The 26,958-nt window shown below is 35.4% G+C and overlaps 1 protein-coding gene across 1 annotated transcript in view; it reads left to right on the top strand.

Annotated features, from left to right (window-relative positions):
• The window catches only part of FSIP2 (fibrous sheath interacting protein 2), a 95,959-nt gene that overhangs the window by 49,684 nt on the left and 19,317 nt on the right, over positions 1-26,958 (top strand). The window contains exons 14-18 of the mRNA XM_008573347.1: positions 142-199; positions 3,258-3,291; positions 6,403-12,899; positions 12,948-15,382; positions 17,137-26,432. Of these exons, the coding sequence (XP_008571569.1) occupies positions 142-199; positions 3,258-3,291; positions 6,403-12,899; positions 12,948-15,382; positions 17,137-26,432 (18,320 nt within the window). The remainder of the gene's footprint in view (positions 1-141; positions 200-3,257; positions 3,292-6,402; positions 12,900-12,947; positions 15,383-17,136; positions 26,433-26,958) is intronic.

Below are 26,958 nucleotides of genomic sequence, written 5' to 3'. Positions count from 1 at the left end.
ACGTCACTGTGGAGAGTCTCTGAAAACTTGTAAGCAAGGCAGTGACAGCAGAGAATAAAGACCAACTGGAGGATGTTATTATCATTTAGCAAGCTGCTGAGGATATATACAAACTATAGTTTTCTTTTTTCTGGTAAATAGGACCACAGACTCATGATGAAGCCCAGGGTATTTTTTCTTCTCCTGTTTACTTGAATATGTAAGTATCTAAGAAAATAAGCAATCATAAATTAATATTTTAATAATTACATAAGAGTGCTGTTCACAAGCAAATGATTACATGGAACCCTTCATTCTCTTAGTTCTACTTGGATTTAGTGAAACCATCTTTTGCAAATTTTAAGCACTGAGCTTAAATTGCAGACAAAGTGAATGTCTTCCTCTTTCTCTATCTCCTTATCCCGGCTGCAGTTCTATACCCCCTGATATTCAGGGTCTTCATGCCACTTTTCAGGTCATCCCCACTATGACCTCTCCTCTTCAGGTAGCTTTCCACCATCTGCACTTATCCCTTTGCCTTTCCCCCCTTTGAAACATTTGTCATTTTGTATGCCTTTTGAGATTATTGACTAACTAAGATTAATAAAATAGTTTACTATTCAGTATTAATGACTTAATCAGTTATTCCCCTCCTAAAGGGTATTTGCAGTGTAATTCAAAGGAATAATCTGTAATGATGGACACTGCAGGGCCTTGGAAAAGATATTTTTTTAAGCCTGGGAGCTTTTTAGTTCTCAAATGGGTGACCACCTATTCTGTTGATGTTTATATCTGTTTTTCTCAACTCGAGAAGACAGAGAAAGACTGTTTTTTTAGACCCAGTGCTATCATTTTTTCTAAAAAAAAAATTAACGAGTAAATATATATTATTTTGAGGGAAGGTGTAAGGAATAACAGAGTAAAAAAGGCAGTAAGTTTGCTTCCCAAAAGACTGGTTAGAAACTTGTAGTTTATTTATTGGGTGACAGTCTTATGGTTTGGAAGGGGGAAGTTATGGTCAAATTAGCATACATAATGAATAACTCTGACAGCAGTATATAGGAAAAATTGAGAGTGAGAAACTGGAAACCAGTTCTAGAAATCCATTAATGGCCTGCACAAAGGCTTCATTTGGGATTAGAGAGAAATAGGCACAGATTCAAAAGATTTTAAATAGGAATTTGTTTATTAAGTGTTTTTTGAGGATCCATTACATTCAAAGTATAATGCTGGATGTTAGGCACATACCAAGATGAACAAAATTGTGCCATTGCAACTGCAAGGAATTGTTTTTCAAGAATATCAAGGAGATAGAGAAAGAGGATGAAAACAGGACAGGTTAGAACACCAAACAACTCACCATTCTTATTCATTCACTGTATGAACAAAATTGTGCCATTGCAACTGCAAGGAATTGTTTTTCAAGAATATCAAGGAGATAGGGAAAGAGGATGAAAACAGGACAGGTTAGAACACCAAACAACTCACCATTCTTATTCATTCACTGTTTTTTTTTTTTGAGTAAATACTAGAATGCTGCAATCCTCTGGTTAATTTCCAGAGTTCTGAAAACTGTGGTTCTGACAATTTTTGCCAGTTTACCCATTGCTTTTATGGAAGAGTAAATATTTGGAGGTTCTTACTCTGATATTTTTGCTTATACCATGCTTTATTACAATTGTTTTTTAGAAGTCATCAATGAAGCTTTTTCAGTTATTTCGTTAATTGTATTTGTAAGTCTTTGCTCTTTGTTTTGATCTATGTGCATGCTTTTGGAGCAGAAGGACTGTTGGGAACAGGTATCAGTGAATACATAGGACTGCTTGAGTTCCATTTTGTGCCTGTAGTATATTGTGGAGAGAACAGAAAAATGAATGTGGGAGCATTAGTTTGCAGAATATCTAAAAGAAGGAAACAGGAAATTTGGGTTGAATTAAGAAACTAGGTCGTAGAAAAATAAATGAGAATGAATAAATAGGAACATGCTGCTGAACATGACAATCAGTTTTCATGATTCTGTTTCCATATTGCAAAAAGTTACTAGTCTAAGGGTAGACTATTGCTGCCAAGCCCAACTTCTGAGCTGAAACCAGTGAAGTTTTCTTTTCTGCCAAGATTTAGGATATAATTTTCAGTCTGTCTGTTTCTCAAAATTGAATTTTAGACTTTGGGAAAACGGTAAATTTGATAAGGTAGAGTACGAGCCTAGTAGAAAAAAATGAAAAATATGTGCCAGTGTTCCTTTAAGAAAGTAGAAGAAGACAAGCAAAGTGCCCAAATTGGCAAAAATATATGAAAATAAATCAGAATATCTGTTTAGATCTTGTTTTAATAAATATTTATTTTGTTTTTCTATCATTTTTCATGCTGAGTTGTTCTTTTATTTGTTACAATTTAGAAAACTGTTTTTTACTTATTAGTATGAATTACCTAATTAAATAATTATTACATACACAGAATAGAGATATATATCTAAATTGAAATTGAATATAACTAGAAACCTATGCTTTAAACCTATAGTTATTGAGTTAATTATTCACATATTCCCTTCCTACCATGAGATATGGGGAAGGGATAGTGGAACTATGAGATTTGAATGCATAAGTAAAGCATTATCAACAGACTCTGGTCAGGTGACTTGCTACCCCATCATGCCTTTTTTTTCCCCTTTTTGTCTTTTTTTGTGTCCGGCAACGGATCGCAACCCTCAGTGTCGTGCCCATACCGGACCGGGACCGGCAACGGGATTGCAACCCTCGGTGTTGCGCCCGCACCTCGCTCAGCCAGTGAGCGGGAACCAGTCTTTATGTGGGATCCGAACCCTCGGCGGGAGCGCCGCCGCACTCCCAAGCGGGGCACTGTAGCAGTGCGCCACCGAGCCGGCCCCCCATCATGCCTTTTAAGCAGACAGAAGGTACTAACCTACCTCCTTTCTGCCAATTCCATGTCCTTTCCCAGAGAACTGTGAAGCAGGCATGGCTAAGGTGTGTCAAAAGTACGACTATCAGATAGGTAATATATTTTTTGCAGCAGCAATAATTCTACTCCCCTGAGTAATAAAGCATATTTCTGAATCAAGGGGCCAATTCCTACCTAAGAAGGAAGTGAAATAGGGGAGTTGGACAAAAAGTAGAGTTAATTCTAGCTTTTGAAATTCTGTAGAAAAACTTTGATATAAAGAAAAGAAAATGATTCAATAATTAGAAATTTGGGGAAAAGTTTCATAAATTCTTGACTCTAAGTGATAACTAAATGATCAACATTTCTTGCCTTTACAGACAACAGAACCTAGGAAATTGCTTGCAAGAAAAAGTATGTATCACAAAATGTATTGGTAAAGCAGCATGTTAGTGATACTTTCTAATGTGTCATAAAAATTGTGAACAAGAGAACTAGGAATTATCTGTTGGTATTTTTCAGCCTCCCTCTTTCCCTTTTTTCTTCTTTAAAGTTTGTTTTCAGTTAATTTTTAGATTTTGTTGTGGTCCTAATTTGTTATCAAAAGGTAATGTTGGCCCTTCAAGAAGGGGTCTCATGGGTATAGAATGGGTGAGAATTAAGTGACCTAGCCATCACAGGCAGAGCATCAAATACCACAAACCCATTCTCTCATGGGAAGCCATTAATCAATGTGGCTTTGCAGATCTTGCTGGTGAACTCAGTAGGAAGTGAACCGGGATACCTAGAACTGTCTCTAGCTTTTTTAGTGGGAAGGGACTGGTCACTTATGAGCTGAGGCTTGGAACAGGCAAAGATAGGACAGTATATTTTTTTTTTTTTGTCTTTTTCCGTGTCCGGCAACGGATCGCAACCCTCAGTGTTGCCCCCGTACCGGACCGGGGACCGGCAACGGGATCGCAACCCTCGGTGTTGCTCCCGCGCCTCGCTCAGCCAGTGAGTGGGAACCGGTCTGTATGGGGGATCCGAACCCGCGGGTGGGAGCGCCGCCGCGCTTCCCAGGCGGCGCACTATCCAGTGCGCCAGCGGGCCGGCCCAGGACAGTATATTTTTTTTTTTTTGTCTTTTTCCGTGTCCGGCAACGGATCGCAACCCTCAGTGTTGCCCCCGTACCGGACCGGGGACCGGCAACGGGATCGCAACCCTCGGTGTTGCTCCCGCGCCTCGCTCAGCCAGTGAGTGGGAACCGGTCTGTATGGGGGATCCGAACCCGCGGGTGGGAGCGCCGCCGCGCTTCCCAGGCGGCGCACTATCCAGTGCGCCAGCGGGCCGGCCCAGGACAGTATATTTTTTTTTTTTTGTCTTTTTCCGTGTCCGGCAACGGATCGCAACCCTCAGTGTTGCCCCCGTACCGGACCGGGGACCGGCAACGGGATCGCAACCCTCGGTGTTGCTCCCGCGCCTCGCTCAGCCAGTGAGTGGGAACCGGTCTGTATGTGGGATCCGAACCCTCGGGTGGGAGCGCCGCCGCGCTTCCCAAGCGGCGCACTATCCAGTGCGCCAGCGGGCCGGCCCAGGACAGTATATTTTTATAAGGCCAAGCACGGGATCTTGACAGACAGTCAGGAAAGAAAAAGAGGTTGGGTAAAAACACATACTTTGTATGTTGTGGATATTAATCCTTTGTCAGATGCATAGTTAGCAAAAATTTTCTCCCACTTTGTAGGTTGTTGTTTTACTTTGTTGATTGTTTCCTTTCCTGTGCAGAGGTTTTTTAGTTTGATATAGTCCCATTTGTTTATTTTTTCTTTTGCTGCTTGTGCTTTCAGGCTCATATCCATAAAGTCTGTGCCCATACCTATGGGCATAAAGTCTGTGCCTATTCCTGAAGTGTTTCATCTATATTTTCCTTTAGTAATTTTACAGTTTCAGGTCTTATACTTAAGTCTTTAATCTATTTTGAGTTGATTTTAGTATATGGTGAGAGGCACATATCTAGGAGTGGGGGGGTTGAGGTGGAGGGAGGTTGGGGATAATTGGGTGGGGGACATGGGGTTCAAACACAATTTGTGGTAATGGCCATGCTGCCAGTATGGATCTGGCCTTCACATCTTGGGCACGAGGGGTGACAATCAGCTTTGTATCTCATGTATATTCATAACAAATTTTTAAAATACATACTCTGACTTACTATGTCACATGGACACCTGCTCCATTCACAGAATGTGCAGTAAATACAAAAGCTTAGACTCAGGGGATATTTCTTAGTTTAATGTTACAATGGAAACAATGGAAAAGTAGTATCTTATTTACTACACTTCACTAAATAGAAAACTTTAGGAATGTCCCTCTTTTATATATCAAAGCTGGAAGCTCTTTCTCACACTGACCTTGGGAGTAATAATGTAGATCTGTTGTTTATTATCTCTGGTAATAAGAAAATAACATGTACTGAATGGCTGAATTTGTATTTTATATGCATTGTAGTTGATTAATTATCTTCTCTGCTAAAATTTAGTTTTTATTCTTAGAAATATTTGATTTAGGGTGTATTTATATAAGACAAGTATTTTAAAACATAGGCTATCATCCCAAAAGATGTTTTCCAAACCACTAGCCATTGTCTGCACAAGAAGTGAAAAAATGTATTAGAAGGTTTGGGGATTAGAGCTGAATAAAATGGCCTTTCCCGGGGTGCTCCCCGAACACTCAAACTGAAGAATACTCAAATTTCCCTACGCTTGCTCAGCCCTCCTGGGTCTTTAATTCCCAGTTCTGCCTTGGACTTTATTTTATATCTAAATTAATTTGTTTCTTTACTTTATCTTCTGTTCTCAGTTTTCCTATCTAAGACATTTTGCACTGATATTCTTTTGTTGGGTACAAAGCCATTCAATATCTATAAAGCATTAGCTTTTATTGTTGTGTATCAAATAATTTTCAACAATTAGCTGTAGTAATTTCCATGAATGCACACCACAAACTTACCCTTGCAGCAGGGAATGGGTAAGGGGTTGGCTTATTTTCCATCCTCATATTTCAGATAGATAGATGCCTCTGAAGGCATCCAAATATCTTGACTGCATCTGTTTTGACAAATACTTTCTTAGAAGTAATTTGATGTATCTTTAAAAAATTTAGCTAGGTTCTAACCACCACCTTTCTACTTGCTAAAATACTTGTGTACTGTTTACTGACACAGGAATTTGGTGATTTGTTTTAAACCAAAAAGTCATTTATCCCAGTAATAAATGCTGGGGGGTGGGGGTGAGAGGAGACAACTTCTAAAGGAACCTGAATAAAATGAAGTTTTATGCATAAAATATTTCACTGTAGTACAAAATGTAGTACAACTTGAAATTAATCTGAAATTTGGAATAGATTATTAGGTTTTCTTTATAAACAATGATGGTATTCCAGCTATTCATTGTTTGATATAAAAATTAAATGTTACCTTCTGTCCCTAGAATATATAGAGTAAATTGTTACATGGTTGTTTTTCATCCCTGCTTGCCTCCTTTCTAGATAACTTCTGAAGAACTGAATAGTATAATTCAGAATATAATGACCTGGGTTGTGGCTACAGTGACCAGTATACTATATCCAGCTATCACAAAGTATGAAGAAAGGTTGCAAAATAATACATACTCAGTGTCTGATGATTCCGTCCTCTCTTCAGATAGTTCTAGTTTCTGTAGCACATGCAGTGAAGAGTTTACATATGGAAGCTACACATCTGCAACAACTAAAACATTTCAGGCAGAGCCCTGTGAATTTGCTGTTGACATGTCAGTAAGGAGACCAACCACATCTTTAAAACCTTCTTCTGCCCATAAGGAAAGAACAGTTGTGGGGAAAACACATCACATGAAAGAGCAGTCTATAACTTCTGGATTCACATATAATAAATCCAGTGTGATATATTCATATCCTAAGATCAGAAGTTGTAAATCTGATAGTCACCTTTTAGTATCATTTGAAACAGGCAAAAAAAAATCTAAGGATGCTACCACTGAAACAGATGGCTTAGTGAGTCCATTGTTTTGTGATCAAAAAGCGAAAGCCAGGGATGAGATGAAGAATTTAAAGAATGTTTTTGTTAACTTTAAATGTCACTTGAAAGAGGAAACTCAATTGATTTTAGAAAGCATCTTTCAAGAAATAATGTCTGATTTAACCCATGCCATTCCCTCTCTTTCTTCTGTTACTGCTGAAGTTTTTGTGGACCAATGTGAGCCTGAAATAGAAGACTTGTGCTCCAGTGTTGATATCTGCTCAGTAGCTTCTGAGATCGTGGAAAATATGCTTGAGAAGCTAGAGTCTGCAGTTGAGAAAAAATGTGTTGAGATGTTTTCACAAGAAGATTTGCCAGTTGACATTAAACCAAGCTTAACACCGAGTGAGGAATATCTCATATCATCAAATGAAAAACCTTTAAAAGATTCATTGCCTTATGCTTTGGAACCTATGTGTGATATTGCAGATGATATGGTGCATGCCATTTTAGAAAAGCTAATGACTCTTGCATCTTGTAAGCAAAATGAACTTACTCATCTTGAGGATACAACTAAACTTTCCCATCAGCAACATAAGACAGATCCAACATATATACTCTTTCAAAGAGCCAACGAAAAGAAATCTAGTCCTGAACCTGATGCAGCTAATTTGATTGTCAAAGAAGAAATCCAAAATTTAATATCAAATATTTTTTCCCAGTCTTCCTTGGTTGGTTATATAGAGAAAGCAATCAGCACTATACTAGGTTATGTACAAACTGAACTTAATAATGAGAGACTTATTGCATCTGAAGAAACAGTAGTACTCCTCCAGCTACTTGATGATATTTTCACTCAGTTCCATCAGGAACCAGTAAATCCATGTGTTCAAAAAAGTAAGCAACCTAGACTGAGAAATCCTCCTGACACAGAAGAAAAGTATAGACTCACTGGCACTAGATTATCTAATTGTCCTACATCTGGAAGACCATTTCCACCTGTTAATGTTCCAGGCATGGTCCTTTATTCTGAAGATGATAATGAAGAGATAGATAAAATTGTGAAAAATGTGCTTGATTCATCTTTCCAAAATGAAAAAGCAAAATCACAAGAACAGATTCATAATCATTGGTCTACAAAGGAAAACAGTTGTTTTGAACACAAAAGAAATATCAAGCCACCTACAAAGCCTTCTTCTGGAAGCAAAGTTGCATTTCATGACAGGGGATTAAAGACTGAGCTACCATCTCTTAATAATGAAAATATTTTAAAGAAAAAATCCTGCTTAAATAAAGACATTTCAATTTTTAGTCAAGATCAAAAGCATCAAATACAAAAGGCTTCAGAAAATATAGTTAAAAGTATTTTAACAGAAATGCTGAAGGACATATCTTCTGTTCCTCCTCGTCACTTAGACAGAAAAACTGGAAAAGTAGCTTCAGTTTTTGTTTCAGAAAAGTCTCAAGGACTGCCAAATCAAAAATGTAGGGATGCCATTTTTTCTGTGTCAGAAATTAGTACTGTGGCTCAAGAAATAACAGATGCCGTGTTAAATATACTTTATAAGGCATCAAGATACATTCCTAATACAACTAAAAGTTCCGTTTCATCATCAGTTCATCAAACTTCTCTAGATAATTCTGATGCTCCTCACATAGTCAAAGAAGCACCAAATAAAAAGCCATTGAAAATATGGTTTGACAGTGAAAAAAAAATGAAATTTTTATCTTCACTTAATGTAGATCTTTCAAAGCCTTCCTATTTAAAATCTGGAGAAAGTGAACCTAAACCTGTAGATGACATTATTGATAAGATTATTAATACAATTTTTAGAAAGCTAAAGTTATTTGTTTGTCCAAAATTGCAAATGGACTTTGAACCTTCACTTGCCAAGCACTTTTCATTACGATCTCAACTTAGTACTTATACAACTAAAGTAGTAAACATTGTTTTGCATGCTATCCAGAATGAACTGGAACTCAATAAGAAAAACCTAAATCATAAAGAGATAGATCATACCAAATGCCATACAGGTAAAGGAGTTTTAGCTGACACTGATACAAAATTAGAGTCTCTTGTCACAAATCACAATGATGACGTTATGGCAAGTCCATTATTAACTTGTATTTTTGAGCTGTTATTAGGTGGAAAAGCAGATCAAAGAAACATTTTATGCCCTTCGGATAAGCCAAGGTCTGCAACTTCATACGCATCTGAAAACATTGATGTAGAAGATATCTTGCCAAGTATGCAGGACAAAAAGTCTTTCTACAAATGTCTGCCTACTCCATGTACTCTCCACAGTGTTGTTAATGAAAAGGATCTCAAAGAGAATGCCGAATTGGAAGTGTTAGATAGAATTGGGGAAACACTATATGAAATGTTAAGCAAGCTCGTAGGAGCCCATCCTCACTCTCAGCCATCCTGTAGTCAGCAAAAGAGAGAGATGAACGAGGGTCAGCAAGTGGCCGATGCTTTGCAATCTAATATCCAGCTCATTTCCAAAACAATTTTGGAATATATACTTACAAAATTATGTAGTGTTGACATGGATACCAGTTTTGCAAGTTATGGATTTAAAGCTGTTTCAGAGTCTCTTGACATCGACAGCTTATCATTTGCTTCAATTCTTGAGGAAACGGCCAAGTGCACCAACATAATTTCCAGCATAGTTTCCAGAATGATTCAGGAGGGTAAAGAAGTGGCTAAAAACAAAGCAAAAACTATTGCTTCTGTATCTTCCAAAACTGGGAGCACAAAAGAAATGTGCCTAAATAATCTGAAATCTGTAGCTTCAGATATTCTTAATATGGTTTTTGATAAACTGGAAGAATTTGCCAATGGAAATTTAGAAACTCTGAGTGCTGTTGATGTTGGAAATAAAAACAGTAATAAGATGGACTGGGAATGTGAAAGTACCAGTGTTTTTACAGACACACAAGAAGAACTATTGCAGTCTGCTTTATACAAGCATGCAAAGAAGGTATCAAGTGCTATTTTGAAGGCTATTCAAACAGAATTAAATGTGAATTCAGATTTGTGGACAAGTATAGAATGCCCACCACCTGAAACACAAATGCTTAAGAATATAGTTAATTTAATTTCAGATGCAGTATCCTCAGATATGTTTAATGAAACTGTATCTGAAGAGAGAGGCACTGAAAATTATGGATACAGGCCTGCTTATGGAAATTTTCTTCCTGGAGGAGCTGAATCAGATTCATTTCTAGAAGATGATACAAATCCAGATAGAGAATTCATTGGAGAGAAAACACCGCTCAGAGAAGAAACACATTCTCTTCAACATTGGGTTCTAGAAAGAACCTTAAATAAAATAGAAGTGAAACTCAAAGAACCAAATAAATCTCCAATCATCCACATTATAAGAAATATTTTGAATGAAATTTTTCAAAGTGTTTTAATCAATCAATTAAATGTGCTTTCTCTCTCCTACACTCATTCTCGTGGCATGCCTCACAATGTTGATGAGCCAATTGCTCAAACATCTTTTCAATTGAATAAAATGTTGGGTTCTTTAGTGTCTGAAGAAGATGTAGCCATAGTGGCAGATGATTTCGTTAGAACTGTATTCCATAAACTTTATTCAGCTGCCATGACAGAAAGAAATGTAAGTGAAAATAGGTATAAAACCATTATCTTTTCAGCAGATGTTTCTTTTCATGGACATACCTATGGAGGAAAGCCCTCTGTTACTGCATTGGAAAGAAATCCATGTACTCTTCAGTCCAAATTCAGTGTTGGGAAACAACAGGCCAATAAAAATGTAGTTGAAGATATTGTACAGGCAATATTAACCAATTTAGAAACTTTTACTACTTCCAAAGTAAAATCCCTCTTTTGTTCCCAAGTCAACTTCACAGTTCCAATGGCTTTACCTATTCAGCAGGATACGAGTCCTTTGAGTAAAATGTTATCAGCCAAAGATACATCTTCTGATGAGCAGATTTCCTATTCCTCGGTGGATCATATTAAGTCAGGGAAGACCAACTCATTGTGCCTACTGTCCTTGTCTAAATTAAATATTTATGCAACAGAAGTGGCTAAAAATATTTTACAAGGAATCAAATATGAGTTAGATAAAGAAAGGGAAAGTCCCTTCTTAACTCATAACATTGTGGTTTCTGAAAGTATTGCTAGTCAAATTGTTAACACAGTTTTAGATGTTGTATCATGTAAGGGGAAATGTGACAAAAACAATTCTGACAAACAGATTGATTCAGATCAGCAAGAACGTATTATTGAAAAGTTGTTCAATAAGTCTGAATATCGAAAAGTACTTCAGTTTCAAATACAAGATACCATTGAAGGTATCTTATACGATATTTATGAAAAAACATTACATCAGAATAATTTCTCATTTGCTACACCCACTCTGAAATGTAGCATAGCTGGTAAACATTCAGAAGCAAATTCTGAAATATTCCTCAAGGATGAAAATAAGATTATTCCTAAGCTTTCAGTTCCTAAATCGGATGTCATTTTGATATCCAATAATATAGTGGATATTGTTCTTGATAATCTCAGTTCTGCTGTAATGCTTGCCATAAATGCAAAGGATCATACTTCTGCAAGATTGTCCATGACCTTTTGTGATACATTTCCAAAAGCAGAGTATCAACAACCTCTTCTTATGGAGGCAAAAAGTGAAAGAAAAGCAGAATATTTTCCATATTCAAGGAATCAGAAATCAGCTTATGCTGATGATAATCATATAACTGTAGTAGAGAAAGACTCCAAGATATCTGCTCCTGACCCTTATGAGGAAAATGTTAACTTCATTACTACAACTATTTTCAATCGGTTAGAATCTTTTGCCACAGAAAGAATAGATTCGTTAATTACTCTTGCTTTCCAGCCTAAAGTAAAGTCATTTGTTAGTCCAGAATTTGAAAACTGTAAACAAGATGACAGCATCGTATATGAATCAAGCCAAGTGCAATCTGATGTGAATATCCTGCAAATAACAACAAATGAAACCATTCTCAGCCAAGAGCTGGATTCCACTTTTGCCAGTTACAGAGAAAAACTTGGATCGACAATTCATCTATCACAAACTAGCCTTAAAGAATATGCTGATATCATTGCCAGTGCGATTTTGAAACTTATTAAAAATGACTTAGATTTAGAAATCCGAAAGATGTATCCATATCCAAACAATGTTTTGTTCCAAGATAACATTATTCTGAGTGAAATTGTTGAGCAGATCTTAAAGATTTTATATGATAAAAGATCTGTAAAGGAAATTAGTTTTTACTCAAAAGACAATCCTAACTTTTCACAATTTATTGTATCAAAAACATCAAATGAAATATTGCTGGGACACAGAGAGAAGGAAGAAAACACCAAACTATCCCTGCTTGCAGAGTATCCATTAGAACAAAACCAAATGACATTGGAAAAGGAAAGCCAGAGAAGTGTTTTAGAAGAAATATTTATGAGAAATGGAGAATCAAAACAAAAAGAGAAAACTGAATTGCTTGGTGCAGTGAAAGAACTTTTGAATAAGCTGTATCAAAGAGTAACTGAAGTCACAGACTATTTGCCTCCATTTAATAAAATCCCTCATTTTTTATCTAATTCTAAGAGTAAAACATCAGACATAACACAAAAAAACTTTTTTCAATCACATGTTAACAGTGTAGCAAGTAATATCATTGAAAGTGTTTTGGGCAAAACATACTCTGTAGTTGTGACATCAATTTATGAAAATAATAAAAGTAGGGGAGAAGTAGAAATATCTAACAGCAAAGATACCTTACCAATGAAACCATCATGCTTTAGAGAAACTAAACAAGCAGGAAAAAGAAGTAATCCCCATAGATATGTGATACCACAGATTTATTCTTATGCAGACAGTCAAAGTGTCTCTGTGTTGGAAAACACTTTTTTGCAATATCCACCATTGCAAGTAGGGAAAGATTTAGTCCAAATGGTTCTCAGTAATGTCATAAATTTTGTCTCACTTCATCTAGAACATAGTTTATCACCTGAAGGTTGTTCTGATAAGTTGCAGCTTCTAAGCCCACACAGTACTAAAGTAAGGCCTATGGGCAGTCCTAAGCCAGATTTTAAAACAAGTTTAAAAGCAAGATCAAAAATTACTTCTTTGCCTAAATTTAGAGCAAAACCACGTCTAAGACCTAGTGGTGCTAAAGCCAAAATCAAGACCAAGTTAGATCCTGTGGAGAAGTCTCCAAGACACAGCCAGTCCAATACTGCTATTGGACTCTCACACATCCAGTCAACAGGAGATGCCAAGAACTTGCTTGAAATAAAATTGCCTACTTTGGAACTAAAAATGTATGCCAAGGACATAGTAAGTCATATCTTAGAAACAATTCTGAAAGAATTTGAAAAGGTGAAGCAAATTAGAGCAATGGTAAATATAAAAGCTTTACCAGCTGATCAAATCATGGTAGCAACTGAAATAGTCAGTACAGTTTTGCAAGAATTATATGCTATAAACATCCACAATTTGGCTTATCCAATCAAGTTGTCACATCTGGATGAACTCAAACATTCACAAGGGAATATAGGTATTGGGTCCCTTGCCAAACAACAAGCATGTTTTTACCTGGAGAATGTTTCTTCACAGCTAGAACAGATTTTTCCTAAAGATGGTACATTTAAAAAAATGTTTGATAAATGGCAAACAGAATTAAATGACATGGAAAATGAAAAATGTAAGCTATTGATGATAGCTGAAAATGTTTTGACTGAAATTTCAATAAGAGCAAACGAGCTAGAATATTCCCTTTCACTTTTAAATTTGCCAACTCTTGAAGACTGTAAAAGCACGTTCTATAATAACTTTAAAGGAGCTTCTACTAGAGCTAATACCAATGCACAGATTAATATGTTTGGAAGAGAAATTGTTGAAATGCTATTTGAAAAATTACAGTTGTACTTTTTGTCCCAGATGCCCACTCCAGATAGTAAAGAAACTTTAGCAAACAGGAAAGCACATATTACTGCTAAAAGCAGATATGACTTTCCAACCAAGCATACCCTCAGCAGTTTACCAACCTGTAACACGAAGATGAAAGACCAAATTTCTATGAGCTCTAGCAACCAAATTGTTCGAGAAATTGTAGAAAGAGTGTTAACCATGTTAGAGTCATTTGTGGACTTGCAGTTTAAACATATCTCTAAATATGAGTTTTCTGAAATAGTGAAAATGCCTGTAGAAAACCTTTTTCCTGTCCAACAGAGACTATTAAGCAAAAAGATGTTGCCAAAATTACAACCACTGAAAAAGCCTTCTGATGAGTCCAAATCAAGTACTATTTTTTCCAAGGAAAACATACAGAATAGCCTTCTACAAGTTCATTCATTCCATTCAGAGTTACTTACATATGCTACTAATACTGTCAGTGATATGCTTGGTATAATTAAGAACAAGCTAGAGAAAGAAATAAGCCAAATGGAACCATCTGGAATTAGTGTACTGGAAGAAAACATTGTAGCAAGTGAGATCATTGGCACACTAATGGACCAGTGTACTCATGTCAGTGAATCTTTGATCAAAAACTTTCCAATGCAAAATTTGTTCCAAGGAGTTGAAAATACCTACACTGTCAATCAGGTTGAATTAAGAACGAATATGAAAATTCCCACATTAAAGTTAAAGGAAGCTAGTTTGGGAAATAATCCTCCACAAATAAGTGCACCTGACTTGGTGTTTTGTTCAGAGGAAGATATGAACAAAAAGTACAGGATTTCATCAAATTTACCCTCATATTCCAGATCTTCCGTACAAGACACGTTTAAAAGCTCAGAGCCAATAGAAAGGCCTGATTCAGAAGCTAGAAACAAAGTACAAGACCACAGGAAATCTAACTTTGGCCATTTTGATGAACCCATGAAAGGAAATAGCTCCATCCCTGAAGGCAGTGTCTTACAAAAACTGTTTAAGAAAGTAAATGACTCTGCAGAAGCAGGGTTAAAGCAAGTCATGTCATTCATAGAAATGGGAAAAGGTGAAAATCCAAGAGTGTTTCATTATGAGACCCTAAAACCAGTTGTTGAGCCAAACCAAATTCAGACAACTGTTTCTCCACTCAAAATATGTTTGGCTGCAGAAAATATTGTCAATACTGTGCTGTTCCACTATGGCCTTCCAAGTCAACCACACACTAGTGAAAGCATGGAAACAATGAAACCATTTTTTATATCAAAACAAAACCATTTCTCTGAAATATCTGGAGGACAAAAGAATGAGGAGAAAAATTTGCTTAGAATGTGGGATAAAAGAAGCATCTGTATAGCTGAAGAAGAAAACAAAAACTCTGAAGCCAGCTGGGGAGATTTTTCCTTATTACAAAAATGGCAAAACAAAAGGTACCTAAAGATAAAGAAAATAGAGACTCTGGAAGAAGTTGAAGTCATTGCTTTTGCTGATCATGAACTGGGTCCAAATGAAATTCATTTGGTAGCAAGACATGTCACCACCTCTGTGGTTACACATTTCAAGAACGTCGAAACTAGAGGTAAGCAAGAGATAACTTACTTTAAACATTGGCATAATAGGGAAAGCAGTAAAAGATACATTTAAAAGATCCCCTGCTCAAGATGCTGCATTTACTACTTTTTTAAAAATAGCCTTGGAGGTGGGGTACCTATCTAATTACTTTTTAATCTATCATAATGCTAAAAAAACAAATTGTTAAAAAGTTCAACATTTGCATGGTTTGAGTCTGAAGGGTGGGTTGCTCAGTTTTTTGTATCTGTAGATTAGAGAAAATGAGACAATTTTAAGGCAGAAGATTTCGGATGAGCATGAGGCATTAATTCCAAAGTGTTTTTAAAATTCGAATGCATAACTTTTTATACTCCTATGTCACATACAGTTAATTGAAAAAAGTTATTCAACTTCTTTTCAAGATGTATAGTTGAAGCCTTTGCTATTATTATTCATAGTTCGTAAGGATGGTAGAATGTAATATCTTGTTTTGCTTCCCTTCCAGTATTCTGACTTAAAGTCATTTAAGGTATAATTCTCTAAACATATGCTTACATGGATTATATTTGTGTTCCCTTTCTAAGAACGCTTATCTATATATATTAGGCTAAACCAAATGTAGCAAGTTTTATGCATCCAAAATTTTTCATTATTGACAATTTTATAAAATTTTACGTAATAATAGCCCTGAACTGAATCCATAGTTTCAGTTATCAATAATTAGTTGCTACATGACTAGTCTAGATACATCACTTGTCCATCACTCAAAAGGGTAACCACATATTATCAATCCTACCCACCTGTACAAAGAGGCTATTTCCCATCTTTAAAACCAGTATTCTCTCAAGGTGGGACAGTGTGCATAAGCTATTACAAACTCATAAATAGACTTTCCCCAGGTATGACATAGTAGATCTTAGAAAAATAAAGAAAAACCAAATGAGCAAGAGAAGATCCATGATTTTATCTCATTGGCATTTGGATCTTTCTGTCAAATCTGTTCTCTGTTCTCAGAATGTCCAGGGCCTTCAGGTGACTTCATTCATGTTCCTTCTTCCACTTGGAATGCACTTTCCTTGCTCCCTTCATCTTGACATGTGTGAGCAATAGTATGTTGCTCTAGCTACCACTCCCAGAAATTGACCATCCCAAGTAGGTAATGATTTGCAACAAATACTGTGTTGAACATAACAAAGAATAGAATCCTTTGCCTGGCTGGGCTGGCCTGCCTTCTTCGTGACAAACTGTAATCTACAAGTTGAAAGTACTACTGTCATTGCATCTATCACTAACGTTTCTAAAGTTGCCCCACTTTTATTTTAGTCAAATTGCTATTGCAACACAACTTCTTCACATCTTAAAAGTACAACATAGCATAACACTAAATATTTTGACAGAAAATATTTTAAAATAATTATATGAGACCTGTAGATATCACTGGAGACATAATAGGATGTATCATTAAACCTGAAAATCATTTCCCTTGCACAGGCTTTTCAGCTTCTTTAGAGGCCAGATTCATGTAAGCAAGCAAACATGTGCACTTGACTTAGAGATTTTTATTCTTTGGGTTTGTTTTCACAACTTACTCACTAAAGTTAAGATTCCACAAGATGGGAAATAAATATTTCAGGAAAACTCAATTTCTTTCTTGACTAGGTTTTTCTTTTTCTTTACTGAGGTGCTCCAAAGATGAAAAACATATGTAAATAATTATCAATATATTGAATTTTCCACATTTTTTTAATACACACTAAAAATGGTATTGTTTTCTTTTTTAAGTTTCCAGTGAGGAGAAGGTGTCTGTCATTTCTCCATTTTTAAGGAAAAAATATGAATCAAAACAGCATCTAAGAAGCATTTACCGTGATTCTTCAGTTTATCAATTTTCTGAACATCTCACTGATTTGGTTATTTACCACTTAAATTCAAGCATTTCGGATGGCTTCAAAGAGGGTAGAGAGGAAGAGAAAGCAAGGGAAATCCAAGACACAGCATTTAACAGGATTATTTCCATTCATTCTCAAGTGTTTGAAAGCAGGTCAATTTCTATTAGAGAACTCGCTTTAAGTATTTCTGGAATTATTATTAAAATCCTTTTTAATAGTAACATTATAGAAGCTGACATTGCACAGCAAATGATTTCCATAAAAACAAAATATGTTTACTGCACAGGAGTAGCTTCTGCTGACTTTGATGAAGTCTCTCAGGACCTCTTAATAGGAGTGGTTCATGTACTGTCCAGAGAAATAGGCATAAATCATCACTTTGAAAGCAATGGAAGAAATGAATCACTTTCCATGCTTAGAAACGAAATCAATACCACAGAAAAACAGACAGGCCCCAGTGATAGGGAATCATCTCACCAAATTGATCAACTCATTCAAAAAGGTAAATTAAATTATCTGGCATATAAATTAGACAGCTTGGTTGGTAGCCTAAAAACTCGTGAATCCAAAGAAGTAGTTAACAAAGTTTTTAATATTGTTTTAGATTTATTTTTGCCAGATGAATGCCCAGATAGGGCTATGGATTCTGATAAAATAGCGAGAACATTTTTCTCTTCCCCAAATAATCAGCAGAGTAATAGCATACTTAGAAATAACCTGGGGCTCTCCCCCAAATCAGTTTTTCTACTCAATGTTGTATGTGAGAAACTTATTAGAACACTTTTGGAAAAATGCACAAGCACTGTCTTTCTTGATAATGGTCCTTTTTCTGATGAAATATCAGCAGAAGAATGTCACCTTTTAAAAATCCTTCAAAGTGCAGAAGATGGAGGAGAATTTGATTATTGCAAGGGAGCAATGGACTTGGAACAACTTCAAGGAGATTACCTGTCAGACCTTTTGGAAAATCTGTCAGAAATAGATCAAGATTTATTGTCATCAGACTCTATGCTTACTATTATTTCCCACAGTTTGGTTAAATCATTGATGGACAAACTATCTCATAGTATACAACAAGCTCCTGAAGGTTCACATTTTGCAAACAAGCATTTCAACTACAGAACAAGAGAAATACAGTCTAGTTTCACAAAATTAAAAATACCAGAATTCATGATTTATGACAGTAATTCTTCACCACTTGGCAAGCAATTAAAATTTTCTTCTATGCCATCTCTTAAAAAACAGGAAACAAAGGAAACGAGTGAAATAGCCATTCTTAACAAGCTACATCAAGGAGGTATGAATGCAGGTGTTTATTCGGCCACATTTTTGGAGGAAATAATTTCAGAATTATTTTTTAATCTCTCTACTTCATTGTGGGGTAAAAATAAAAAAATCACTGAGGCCCGACTCAATGAGATGAACACATTATTTGTCAACAACGTAGTGAATGAGTTTAAAAACATGAAAGTCACTGTTGTACGGAATGCTGAAGAAAGGATGTGTTTTCCACCAATCCATAAAGAAACTGTTAGCAAGATTGTTGATTCAGTTTATTATGATGTTTTACAACAATATGAACTGGAAGTGACCCGTGCTGATAATCTGGCATATGACAATACCTCAATAACACAACAAATAACTAATAGCATATTATTAGAGATTTTAGACTACCAACTCCCATCTTGCTTTGAAAAAAGGCTCAGACCTCATTCGTATTACCCTCTCAAAGCTGAAATTATACTGCAGAAGCTTCAAAATAACCTCCGAGAATTTATTTCCCATCCTATGTCTTTAACAGGCTATAGCACCATGTTATCACACTCATTTTTAGAAGATGTTATCAGAAGGCTTTTATCTCAGCTCATTCCTCCATCCAGTAAGGACTCCTGTTTGGGAAAAAAATATTTAATGAGTTCAGATTTTAATGAAATGTCCACCTATCTAATAAATAAGGTTATGTTAGCTATTTCAAAACATAAAATCTGGTTCACTATGTATGATAATCAATACCTATGCACAGGAAAAAATCTCCAGAAGATGGTGGATTCTGTTTATAGTAATATTTTACAAATGTCTGACTCTATTGTTTCAATCCAGAAAAGTATAGTTAGCCAAAGCCCAGTTATGGTTGACCGAATAGCCAGTTTTATTATCCAAGAGATTATTGAAAATCATCTTCAGCCATTTTTGCGTGAACAGCTTTTACCTCATCCAAGGTCTCCATTGGATGAAGTATCCAATATGGTTAAACAGGTTCTCAGTGAAGTCATAGAATCCCACAGACCCCAGAGGCCAACACCCTTAGGTATTTACCCTAATACATTTGTAGGCAAGATTGTTGCCAGACTTTTATCAAAGATTTTTAGCCCAAAGCATAACAGTGAAGTTGAGGTAGAAAACATGACCCAAAAAATAGTGAACTCAATAAATAACCATTTTGACAAAGCTAAAATTCATATTCCATATGATGACAAAGAACAATCATTCCCCTCTGTAGATCCAGATATTGTGGATAAACTTGTCACCTCCGTTTATAGAAATGTTTTAAAACAGCATGGGCTAGACCCTGACATTGATAAAGAGTCTGAAGATAGTGATATTTTTGTGAAAAATATTACCAATTTAGTTGTAGCAGCTATTTCAGATTATCTTCTTCATCCACTGCTTTCTGGGGATTTGTCAGCTTCTTCCTACTCAGTTTCAATGACTGAGAATATTATTCAGGACATCCTTAGTAACATCAGTAAATCTACCAAGCCTAGTCAGAGTTTACTTCCATATAACACCTTGCTGCCATATACATTTTTAGAAGATATGATCAGAGTACTATTATCTAGATTCTTTCCTCCTGCATCTAGCATGGTTTCAAACAGAGAAATCCCAAAAGATAAATTAAGAGTGAATTTCAATGAAATTGCTTCCAACCTAATTAGTGATATTAGGATGAAAATTTCCCAACACGAAATTAGATTTTCAAAAGATGAAGAAGAAACCAAGTTTGTTTACTCAGAAGATGATGTTCAGCATCTTGTTGACTCCATATTCAAAAATATTTTGCAAGACTCTGGGTCTCAAGAATTAGTAGAGCAAAATGTTACAAGTAGTAATGATGTTCTTATCGATAGAATAGCAGCTTTTATCATTAAACACATCTGTCAACAACATCTCCAGCCATTTATGGATAGAAAGTTATTATCATCGTCTTCATACACGCATTTTGATGATGAGAGAAGACAGTTGTTTTATGCCAGTGTTTATTCCTCAACTTTTTTGGAAGATGTGGTCTCTGGGGTTTTAAGCAAAATATTTCACAGGGTGGTAGGCATTGTACAAATTAAATCAGTAAGATATTCAGAAGATGAACTATTTGATAAAGCTGAAAAACTCATACATTTGATAACAGAGGAATTTTCAAAAGCCCAAGTTACCATTATAGATAATGCTGAGGAACAACTGTGTTTGCCTCCAGTAGAGAGAGATATAGTCAAAGAAATTATTGACACAGCATACAGCAAGGTTTTGCAAGAAAATGAAATGCAAGTAATGCCCAATAAAGATCTTCTAAGTGACATGAAAACATTGGCTGAAAGGGTAACTAAAATCATCCTGGCTGAAATTTTTGATTTCCAAGTTCATCCAGATCTTATAGAAAATCTGCCTTTTAAGTTACATTCCAAACTCAGTGCAAATGTTTTGATAAAGAGAGTCCAGTATGATATTGGTAAATCAAGATTCCAAAGACAGGCTTCCACGATATATACGACTACATTATCACATACTCATTTGGAAAAAATAGTCAGTCGGCTTATATCTCAGATGAGTCCATCGGCCTCCAGTGCAGAACATCCAGATACTTCTCAATCAGACTTAAGTAATACATTAATAAAACTAATAAATGAAATCATGTCAATAATTTCAAAACATGCAATATGTATTATTAAACATGGGAATGACAAACAAAGTATGATTTCAGAAAAAGATATTCAGTCTATGGTTGATTCTATTTATGATGATCTTTCTTATTCAAATCTATACCAGTCTCTTACAAAAGATAAAAAAGGCATAAGTAACATACCTGTTTCAAAAATAGCAAGTTTTATAATAAAAGAAATCTTTAACCATCATCTTCAGTCATTTTTTTCTGGAGATAAAACTCTCCTTTCACTGGCAGTTGATCAAACTTATAAACAGAGAGCAATAGATCCTAAACAAAGAGAATTGTCTTCCATTGTGAACTCAGCTGCCTTTTTGGAGGACGTAATTTCTGAGCTTTTATGCAAAATCCTTTATGCATTCTCACACAATGTCTTGGCTGCTCAAAACCCAGATAGGACAGAAGCCGAAATTACTGGCATTGTTACAACATTAGTAAAATCTATTGTTTGGGAGTTTACCGCATCAGAAATTTTAGTGGCAGATAACTTCGATGAAAATTTGTGTTTTTCAGCAGGATATAAAGAAACGGTTCAAAAAACTGTCAACCCAGTTTATGAAAAAATATTAGATGAATATAAATCTTTGATTCAAGTATATAGGGCTATACAAAGTGACCCTGTCTGTTTTGGAAGGAAAATTTATCATTTGCTATTGGAAGAAATTTATGATTATCAGGTGCAGTCCTTAGTTTCAGGAGAATTAGTGTCTTCTTCTTACTCTTCCCCTCAAGCTGATAATATCATCAGCAGTGTGCTCAGCATCATCATGAAGGATAGCCATGCCTTGCCATCATGTATTACTGTGTTGCCTCGTTCTCTTTTAGAAGATATGATTTACAAACTTCTAGAGCATATCTTTGCTTCAACTGACACGGAAAAAGAACTAAAAAAGGAAAAGCTTCCACCAGATTATGAATTTGTGGATGCAGCTTCACGACTGACTGAAGAAATAATAAAAGAAATTTCTGAACATGAAATCCGACTTTCCACAGCAGAGGAGAATGCAGAAAGTATGCAGTTAGAAGCTATTGAGAATTTGGTTGATGCCATATGTAATAACATTTTGAAAAAATCTGAATTCCAAGCTGCAGTACAGAAAGATGTAGACAAAAAAGGAGGCTCATTTCTCAGTAAAATAGCTGGCTTTATTATGAAGGAAATCATGGATCATCATTTACAGCCATTTTTACATGGTGAAGAATCATTTTCCAGTGACTTAGCTGGTTATGACCATGTCTCTGTACTAGCTAAATCTGGTAAAGAAGAGACACAGCCTTCTCTATATTCAGCTACATTTTTGGAAGATTTAATTGTTGAACTTGCTCACAAATTTTTTTCTCTCCCAACTATTTTTGAAGATTCTAAGAAAAAAGAAATGTTGGAGCCAGACACTGAGGGCTTGGCTATAAAATTTGCAAACTCTCTGATAGCGGAATTTAGGAAAAGTGATATTAAAGTTTTGCCAAATGCTGAAAAAGTGTTTTCTTTTCCCCCCATTGACAAAGAAACAGTTGATAAAATATCCAATTTTGTGTATGATCAGTTCATAGGAAAATATGGATTTAATGATATTCAGAAAGATGATAGAAGTAACATTGTCATAGAAATGGTTGCTGCTTTAGCCCAGAAGGCAATATCTGCATTCAAGATTCAACCACTTTTTTCAGGAAACTGGTCATCCACTTTCTTTTCATTTCTAGATCCAGATAACATCACTCAAAGGGTTCAACACCTACCACAAAAAGCCTCTACACAGATAACAAGATGCTTAAAAGGGAACCAACTTACTTTACCAGAACAGTCATATGAACACACTTTTCTAACCTCAGACAAGAAAAACACAAGGGACACTTTGGAAATAGATAGAGGTGCAATAAATAGTTTGAAAACCAAGGACACTTCAATGAAAAAAGGTGTTATCCAAAATCCAATACTTAGCTCTATAACTGCCATTATGAAAAGCAACAGGATTAACCTGGTGTCAGAGTCAGCTGCAGTTGTGGCAAATAAAAAGAAAAAGGATGAAAATAAAATGGGAATTTCAATTCAAAAACATAGTGAGAATGTATCAAAAGTTACTTCTCCAACTACAAGTGTGAGAAGAAAAGATACTCAGGAGCCAGATTTGAGTGAAACACTTATAAATAATAAAATTGAGAGGAAAAAAAAATCAGCTCTGAAAGAGGAGAAGGGGAAAGGTGATGAGAGAGACACACATTTTTCAGTTGCTACTGATGAGATGGAATATGAAAAGGAAGTATTTGAACCAGATTTTGAAATAAACGAGGAAAAGATTGGCAATACAGGAAAAAGTTCATTTAAAAAAAATGACATGTCCTTTGAATTATCTTTTTTGAAGTCCAAACACAGTAATATGGGGATCACAAATACAGGTGAGGAACTATACTTAGATCATGAACATGTTCAAAACGTTATTGAAAGTATTTATGATGATGTTTTAGAAATATCTTCTTCTAAAGAACCAGCAGATTTTTCAAAACTCAAATTCAGCAAAAGCTCCCCAGGTGATATAGCATTGAATGTAATTCGAGAAGTTGGCAAGGGTTCTGAACAATTTGTTACAACAAAAAATGCATCCCCCTTAATTAACAAAAATGATCCTGCCAAAGAAGAAGAAAGTAAAGAGAAAGAGACAGGAAGAGAAAAAGAGAAAGTAAGCGAGAAAGAGATTAAAAGTGAACCTACTAAGCTAGACCATCCTCAGTACCTACCCAAAAGTAAACAAAAAATTTTTCCTGCTAACTTTTTAGAAGATGTTATCATTGAAATGATTAACAAATTGATCTTTTCTTCCTCACCACAAACACAAAGAGGTGATAGATGTCAACGTGTAAATGATGATCAAAATCAGGCTGAACTCTATGACACAGCTATGAAACTTATCGATTCTCTGTTAAAGGAGTTTTCAATTGCTCAAATTAAGGTATTTAAGCCAAATGAGGAAAATCACTTTTTTTCACCTGCAGGTAAAGTGTCTTCAGTTCCTAAAGTATCTCCCAAGTGTAAAGAACCAACTACAGATAAATCATCGTCCAACATTAAGATAAAAACTGATAAAATGCCACATATGCATAAAATGACTAAAAACCCCTCTTTAGATAAGATATCATTCTTAGATAAAATGCCATCAATCGATAAAACATTGGTTAATAAAGTTGTTCACTCCTCTATTTGCAATATTTTGAAGGAATATAGATCTCAAGACTCTATTTGTAAAAATATTAATAGTAATGGGGAAAATTTAGCAAGAAGACTAACTAGTGCAGTGATACATGAAATTTTTCAACATCAGCCCAACTTGGTATGTTGTGATGAGGTTCCTGTCTCAGCATGTTTGACTCTGGAATCAAAGGATATTGTTAAAAAGGTCCAAAAGGTGGCCCAAATAGCCAGCAAAGAATGTCAAACGTCATCTCCATATACCATACTGTTGCCTTATAAATTTTTAGAAGATGTGATTTCTGCTCTTTTATCTAAAATTTTCTCAACAATATCCAAAACCAAAGCAAAGACATCTGAGGGCAATTTGTTCACAGAACTAGATTTCCTTCAAATGAGGTTAGTAAGTGAAGTTGCAACACAGATCTCCAAAGATGAAGATATGATTATACAGTATGTAGAATCCTTGCATCCCAATGATGATGAAATTATTCAATTAGTGGTTCAGTCTGTTTATAATAATCTCCTGCCACAGTTTGGATCCCAAGAGATTATACAAAATTGTGTAACCAGTGGATGCAGAATCCTTTCAGAAGCCATAGTTGACCTAGTTCTACGAGAAGTGGCTGGTAATCAGTTGCAGAACTATTTTTCTGGAGAGCTAACTCTTTATCAGTGTGCTGAAGTTGACCGTGTTGTTGAAAATATCCTTAAAGATGTTATCCAAACTACTGATGCTCCCCTACCTCAACCAACACATGCTCATAAACTGTCTTATAACATAATAGAAGAAATTGCTATAAAATTTTTATCTAAGCTTTTGTCTATGTTTCCAAAAGTGCATGAGGAAAAAAACAAATCTCTAGAAAACGAAATGCAAAAAATAACCTCAAAAATATTAAATTCAATGCAAGAATATATCTCCAAAAGTAAGATTAAACTTGTATCACCAGCCAAAGAATCACCTACTATACCTTTAGCTGACTATGCAAATATTGAAAAAGTAGTTAATTCTGTTTATACAAGTGTTTTAAAGCATTCTGGCTCTCATACTTCTGTATTTAAAGATTTAATGGGTAAGAGCAATGTCCTCTCTGATATAATAGGTTTTTTAATGATGAAGGAAATTTCCAGTTCTGAATTTCAACCTCAAGTAGAGGAAGAAGCATCAAGTTCAGAATTAGTTCTGGAAGCTGTCAAAATTACGGAAAAAGTGGTTAAAATTATTGATGAATTTAAGTACCAGGAAAAGTCTTCATCCAAAAAAGGTTCTATGTTAGATGTCAAGTTTTTAGAGGAAACATTGGCCTTGTTCTTGGCTAAACTAGTAAAGTTGCCAAGTGCCTCAAGCAAAGATGCAAAAAACTTAACAAAGCCTGAGTTAAATAAAATTGCATCTCAACTGACAAAATCTGTAATGGCTGAAATTTCCAGAAGTAACATTAATCTTGTTCATGTTGCTGATCCTGAAGAACACTTTTTAAACCCAGAAAACATAGAAATGATTTCTCAGGTTGTTAATTCTGTTTATAGTAATGTACTGCAACAATCTGGAACTGTTAAAAAACTTTATCATGATGTAAAAGATACAAACATAGTCTTCCCCCCAAAAGTGGCTAATTTAATTATTGATGGAGTTTCAAGTTTTCCAATAGGTACAATTAGATCAAAGAATGCAAATGCTGGAGACCTAGACATTGATAGAATTGTTCAAAAGGCACAAAAGTATGCTGTTTGTGTAATTCCTGATTTAAACGAAGAGTCAGATCAAGATTCATTAGATGAGGAATTTCCAGTTAACATAGTTCCACATGTTGGGGAAAAACCAATCAAAATAGATCCAGATATTATTTCAGAACACTTAGCAGTCATTTCTGTAAAAACTCTACCTCTTGAGAAACTTAGGATGGAATGTTTAAGAAGAACTGGACATAGCATAGCAGAACTAAGAAGAGCATCAATAAGTGGGAAAAGTTACCCCTCTTCAGATTCGCTTTATGTAGGAAAGAGAAAACAGGAAAAACGTAGCTCATTGACTAGGACGGGACGACTGGATGTAAAACCCTTAGAGGTAAGTGCAAAGGCAATGGCAGAAAAATGAGTGAATAGTGAGACATGGTTGTTTTGTAATTTCTTTCTTCCAACAGTTATATGGGAATGCATTTTGTTGTTGTTGTTGTCCAGTCCAATAGGTGAGCTGGTTGCACTAGTTCATCCATACAGTCATGATTTACTGGGACTTGCCATATCAATTCTATGGCTCACTCTAAAGGTCTCAGGCTGTTTTTCTTAGATCAATCCATTTGAACTAAGATTTTTTTTTTGAAGAATGGGAATATAAGAGCATATTCTTAACAGTGAAACTGGAATGACTAAAGTTATAATCGTCATTTGAAGATTCAGAAGAAACACAATTTTATGTAGTTCCCTTAGTTCTTCATTATAAATGTGTTCAAGAGGGTCAGTTAATAGAACATCAGCATATATGGAACTATGTAAAGTAGTTTTAATTTTCAAATTTAAGGCTCCACAGTAGTACACTTTTTCTGTTAGCAATATTCATCAGCAAACATTAGATTGCAAACTCTTTGATCACA

This window comes from Galeopterus variegatus, unplaced genomic scaffold (assembly GCF_000696425.1).
Source record: "Galeopterus variegatus unplaced genomic scaffold, G_variegatus-3.0.2 Scaffold907, whole genome shotgun sequence".
Classification (NCBI taxonomy): domain Eukaryota; kingdom Metazoa; phylum Chordata; class Mammalia; order Dermoptera; family Cynocephalidae; genus Galeopterus; species Galeopterus variegatus.
This window is presented reverse-complemented; position numbering and strand designations above follow the sequence as displayed.